This window comes from Musa acuminata, chromosome BXJ3-11 (genome assembly GCF_036884655.1).
Source record: "Musa acuminata AAA Group cultivar baxijiao chromosome BXJ3-11, Cavendish_Baxijiao_AAA, whole genome shotgun sequence".
Lineage (NCBI taxonomy): Eukaryota > Viridiplantae > Streptophyta > Magnoliopsida > Zingiberales > Musaceae > Musa > Musa acuminata.
The window spans coordinates 26,301,037-26,307,347 of record NC_088359.1 but is presented as its reverse complement, the minus strand read 5'-3'; the positions used below and the strand labels follow the sequence as shown (position 1 = coordinate 26,307,347).

Below are 6,311 nucleotides of genomic sequence, written 5' to 3'. Positions count from 1 at the left end.
GTGATCTGAGCAAAAAGCTCAGAGGATGAAGAGGGGTAGCTCTTAGAAAGTGATGGGTGAAGTTATCAACACTGATACGTGCACCTAAACTTGCCACCTTGAAGTGACCACTTATCGAAACGTAATTTTGTGTAACAGCTCAAAATAGTGGTAGGAGTAGGTCTTAGAAAAGTAGGGGCGAAGTTATCAAGTCTGATCCCTCTTCGTCCACGTCTTCCGGTTTACGGAGGCGCGTGACTCGTCCGAGTCGAGTCAGCGAGTTTAGATTGGACCGGAAATTGACCCGGTTCATGGATTGCTGATTGAACCGGGAGGAATCTGATCAGACCATAAAACAATAATTTTATTTGAAATTAAATGTAATTACTTACATGTGAGCAATGTTGCAAAAGTATATTTCCTTGGAAAATGATAATAGATGAAGAGGGTAAAATCTTACTATATCGGTGATACTAGCTCGTAAAATATAAACGTAGAAGCTCCGTTTCATCACTCTCTTTTGGCGACATACGAAAAGTAATCTCGATCAACTTTGTTCTTTATTCTATTTTCCTGTGCTAATTATGCTACCGATATTTTTAGACATAAAATCTCCGAGGGGACTCCCCTTATCTAAAAAGCTAAGGGGACTCTATAAAATAAAAATATATTTCTTGTATAGTGTTTTGGTGGTATTTATAACTACTAAAAATAATATAAGAAAATTAGATGGAAGGAGATAAAATATTCTTCTTTGGAATGATCCACTTTCTTTTAAGAGATTTTTCTCATCTTTGTGATGTTTTTAATTATATTTATGTTGACACTAGAAATACTTTCTTTATTAATAGTATTTTTCACTTAGTCCTCGTCATAAAAATCAAAGATATTCATTTATTCAACAAGTTCAATAATAATGCTTAAATGAGGGTTATATTTATCGGGTTGAAGGTGGCGTGGAGTCTTAATGAAAATTTCTTTGGAGTCGTCTATCCTCCACTTTTGCTTACTTATCCATCTTTTTGCATAATTCAACAAGTTCACTATTGCTTTATTGGAAAATATTTTGAAAGACTTATATAGTTTTACTATTGTTTTTTAAGGATGTGTGACGGTCAAATTGGGGTTTTCTTTCCAAACACAGAATGAATGGCTCTATGAAGGTCATCATTTGGGCAAATCCTTTTCTATTTCTCTTGTTTCTCTTCGACACTTCTCTTTCATTTTTTTTTAAGAATAGGAATAACTCAAAAAATGGCAATTGCTCTTATCAACCTATTATCCTATAGTTCAAGATTTTATCTATTTTGAATGATAATTTATCTATTCCAATCCCCAACGATAATTCCTCCCATCTTACTTTCGGAAGGGGTGTTTCAATAGTATGGAGTTGTCTCTCTTTTTTTGTTTCAATAAAATTTTCTAATCTGAATTCCTTTTCGTGTTCTTATTTTTATTTTATGAAATGGAAATATATTTTATTACTAATAATAGTTAAATCCATCTTGCTAATAGCCCTCTCCAAGATGAAAGATGATGGGCGATTCTCGACGAAGGAAGGAATGAAATCTTTCCAACTTTGTGATAAAATTAGACTCCCTACAACTCATCCAAATACTCAAATACTCTTTCTCTATTCATTGATTTGTTCATAATCTAAATAGTAATATTCTAACGCTTGTTAAAGATGTCAATATTTTCTTGTGAATTAGGGGGAACTTTAATGCATATATCTTAATTAATTAAATATAAAATCTTCTCATACATATATGTTGTTATTGATGATATATTTTCGTTGGTATTTATTCTAAGATAGAGTTATACATGATGAGGGCAATAATAATGATGGGACACGAACTAACGTCATCTGCTTTTGGGTGACATCTCCTAGGTCACGTAGATCGAGGAGTTACAGGGGTCGCTTGTCTCGGTCTAACCTGACAGCGCCTGGCCGAAGCAGACCAAAACGCCGACCGAGGCACATCATCATCCTGTAGGAGCCCGATCCTTCACGCAACGCCAATGCCAATGTCAGACGTTATCCCAGGTACGACCCTACTCCCTACAAGTAGGCACATTAGGAAACGGTGGTCTTCCATATAAAAACCCTCGCGTTTGGAACGAAGGGGAGGGAGAAAAAAAAAAAAAGAAAACCCCTTGAGACTATCGACTAACTTGATCGTCGGAGGGGTCGGGCCGAGCTCTCCCTACCCGACCTGTGTGCAGGAACGAAGATGAAGTGCCTCCCATCGAAGGCCCAAGCGAGGGGTCCCCTCCCGGAGAAAACATTGACCCCGTCGCGATCAGACCACCGCGATCGGCTACCTCAGCAGTCTCAAGGGTCGTTCAGGAAGATCTCCGATCATTTGGACCCGAACCCAACCGTATTGACCCTGAGACCACGGCATAAAAATGTTGACACTAACAATACACATAAGCAACAAGCCATACAAACTAACAATGAACGAAGGGTTTATTCCCTTTGTTAAAAATTTTAGGTATAATATATCATTCGATAGGAAGAAGAAATTATCTTAATATAATTTCCATCATAAAAGGCAATATAAGGATGATTCATTTATTTATTTTAGTTACAATATGTTTGCTATCACAAAATTTTTGTTCCATATTGCCAACATACACTTGAGTATGGTTAGTCCTGTTTTTTTTTTTTCTTTTTTGAAGTTTTATTGGAAAAAAAGTTTATACTATTGGATTTTCACCCGATGATGTCTCTCTATTTATTTTTAATTTAAAGTATTTTTTATAAATAATAAAAACACTTAGGAATCAAACATAATGATTTTTGAACCATTTGAAATTAAATCGATTTTAAACTAATTTAATTAAACCTCATTTCTCTTCTCCTCCTTTCTCTCTCCACCTCATCTTGTTCTCCTGCACCTCCCTCTCTTTCACTTCCATCTCCTCCTCACTCTTTGCCTCTACCACCTCCCTTCGCGACTTCTTCTTTCTTCTCTGACTCCTCCCCCAGTCTCCTCCTCCTTCTCCCCTCTCCGTCTCATCATCCTGACATGTTCGGCAATATAAGAAGAGTAACTTTCCATGGGTTGACTAATCAATGCAAGCAAAGTCAACGCAAGCCAACTTGCGTTGACGTCGAATGAAGTGAATGTAGGTAGTCACAGTGATGCTGCTCTTACTCGGACTCTTCTTATCAGAAAAGCTGCCGAACTTTCTTCTCACATCGTCCTGTCAATTGGAGTTATCCACTTCGGCACATAGGAAGAACCCACAGATCTGAGCCGAGCTACAGGAAGTGATTCTAACGAGGCCGAACCCTCTGTTTCGAGAAACAGTGTTTCCAGTTTCTCCATCGAGGAAGATCCAATGCCATGTAAAGAAATCTAACATAAAGCTGCCATATAAGCAGCCTCGGAGAAATTTTATCGAGTATCCCAACATGAGGATCCAACTGTCACATCTCGTGTTAACGATTTAACTGTGAGAATTCTGATCATCTCTCTTTGGTTCTTCTTACAGGCAGCTATTCACTGATCTCCCTACTCGGACACATGCATTGAACAGTAATCAGGCTTTTGTTTCATTTGAGAAGCAGGGAAACCTCTTCATTGAGTAAACCAGATTACTGTTCCTTCAACACATAAAACAGTTCCTTAACTTGGCAAAGGTGGAAGATCACACAGCAAAGTATTAGATACATATAACAATTAGGGCAAAGTAACATGAACTGGAGGCTAAACTCCTACACTACACTCTTAATGAAGCTACTAAACAACATACGAAGAAGTTGCGTATGCACAAGCGTCAATGTCCAACACAACCATTGAAGAGAGGAAAGCAATTAGTTTGGAAGGATGTCGTCGAAGCTCCAAAGCATTTCCATTCCTGAAGAGACCGGTGGATCGCACGCCTCAATCCCAATATTCCCTGTCACAACCTCATCTGTTGCCACCGGCGCCGCAGCTGCGGCTCCGCCCTCCATGTATGGTATACCGAAGAAGTTCATGGACGACTCGTAAGCCATCAGCTCCTCCGAGAGCCTCCTCACCTCGCCGTCGCCATCGCCTTCCGGCTTGGGTTCGACGAGAGCGACGGAGACTTGCTTGGGCTCCACCTCGTTGGGGAAGTTGACCTTGGCCTTCCTGCCACGGATGCGGCGGGCGGCGCGGTCGTAGGCGCGGGCGGCTTCCTCGGCGGTGGTGAAGGTGCCGAGCCAGACACGGACGCCCTTCGCCGGGTCGCGGATCTCCGCCGCCCACTTCCCCCACGGCCGCCGCCGTATCCCCCTGTACAGGTTCTTCCGCTCCCGCTTCCGAGGCGCTGCTGTGGTACAAGAAGCAGCAGCATAAGAAGCCATCAAGGCGCCACCTTTGGACCAAAAGCAAGGAGATAGATAGATCGATCGAGAGAGAGAGAGAGAGAGAGAGGAGTTACCTTTATCCTGAAAGGACTCGGGCCAGAGGTCTGAGGCGGAGAGGAGGTGGTCGGGGCGGCGGCGGCGGGTGTGGTTGCGCGGGGGGATGAAGTCGGAGATGATGGCGCCGCCACACATCTTTGCTTTGCTGCTATGCTGCTGCTTCTGAGATCGGAAGATGGATACCACTCGTAGTAATGAAGAGAAGCGGAGAAGGCAAATCGTGGGGTCTTTACGGGTTGAGGGGTTGGTTATATATACTACTCACGCATGAAGAAGAAGATGAAGAAGCGCGTGGGTTGGACCGGATTCTCTCTCCTTCCCAGGATGTTGATGACAGCGTCGAGCACACTTGTCGAGGCAACCGACGCAGGCCGGGCATTGCTTACCACGGCACACACTGGATTTCTGCCGCTGTTTAGCGAGATGTCTCCTCCTCCCACGTTCCGAGCGCTTGCACCAACACTCCGTAGCCGGACCGTTGACCATAACTCGTTGACCAACATATTTTGTTGACCGGACATGTGACCGCACGAAAGCCTACGGGAGTGATGCATGCAACGTGAAAGCCGTAATGTATGTTGCACAACGGTGTGCAAAAAATCTACGAAAGAATGAAATCTTACATCATGGAAAGAGTATGAAATTGGTCCATTATTGGATATTGAGTGGCCTCAGTCATAAAAAGAAAATTGAAGAGGTCTTTTTTATATTTGTCGGTGAGGTTAGCACCTCGTGTACCTCAATCGAAGTCATGATATATCGGATGTGAGGCTAATTGGACCATCATATATTCATATGATAATTGTAATGATTTTTAACTGATGAGGACGATCCAAATCGTCTGTCTAAGATGATGGATGATTAGAACCGACTTGGTTTGCTTCATTTTGTGAAATAAAGGTGGATTTTAAATAAATTGAAATATGTGGGAGAAATCCTATTATAGCATCAAGTTCATAGTGGTCAGTGGTGAGAAAAGATTTTGACTCTAAATGGTTAAATAAATATTATATTTTCGTAGACTATGACACCACCGAGTTGGTATCTATCTTTTTAGTATTCTAATTTTTATATTTAAAAATTATATTAAATTTTTTATAATTATTAAAATAAAATATTTAATTAGATTTATCCTAATCAATTTTACCAACGAATTACTATCAAAACAAAAATTGCATGAATAACATAAAAACATTAGATAAAAAAATAATTTTTAGCATCTCAATCCATAAACTAAAAAAATTTACATTAAAATTACTAGTTATGAAAATAAAATATTTAACCTTATTTACTTTAATATTATCAACTTTATCGAAGAAATGATAAATGATAAACAAACACTTAACACATGCATAAATAATATGAAAATGATAGAAAAAATTAATTTTGTGGTGACAGATGATGACACGACAACAATGCAGTAGTTGTCCTTGTTGATATTGATACAAACATCAAGGATGAAGAGAAAGACACGGTGAGACATCTATCGATTGATCTTAAAACCCTAACTAAAATAACAATTCCCAATTTGAAGGTTAACCCATATGCCTCATCACTCTTCCTCATTTTCTTTTTCATCGTCAATGTTCAAATCAACATTGATAAGAAAGACCATTATGTTGTTATCACCGACCACCACCCATGACATCATCATCCGCTATCACTATTAAAATTATCTTTTTGTTTTTCATTTTCATATCATTCATACATGTTATTACACACTCTAACTTCCATCGATAAAATCGACAACGTTAGGGTATATAACGTTAAATATTTTACTTTTATAACTATAAGAATTTCAATATAAAATTTTTAAATCTGAATGTCACTAAAAAGATATTACAAAAAATAATATATAATTAGCTCATCACAACCATTAAAATTATCTTTTTATCATTATTTTTGTACCATTCAAACAATCGATAAGATC

At 39.2% G+C, this 6,311-nt stretch overlaps 1 protein-coding gene across 2 annotated transcripts; it reads right to left on the bottom strand.

Moving 5' to 3' along the window:
- Positions 1–3,603: 3,603 nt before the first annotated feature.
- LOC103971565 (ethylene-responsive transcription factor ERF071) lies at positions 3,604–4,825 on the bottom strand. 2 transcript variants are annotated; one of them, XM_065174270.1, is made up of 2 exons: positions 4,399–4,825; positions 3,604–4,284 (listed from the first exon to the last, which is right to left on the bottom strand). In XM_065174270.1, the coding sequence occupies exons 1-2, from the start codon at positions 4,514–4,516 to the stop codon at positions 3,806–3,808; spliced, it is 597 nt and encodes a 198-aa protein (XP_065030342.1). In that variant the 5' UTR covers positions 4,517–4,825; the 3' UTR covers positions 3,604–3,805. The 2 variants fall into 2 exon arrangements, with proteins under 2 accessions (XP_065030342.1, XP_009383897.2); XM_009385622.3 differs by having other exon boundaries at positions 3,604–4,287; positions 4,399–4,813.
- Positions 4,826–6,311: the final 1,486 nt, after the last annotated feature.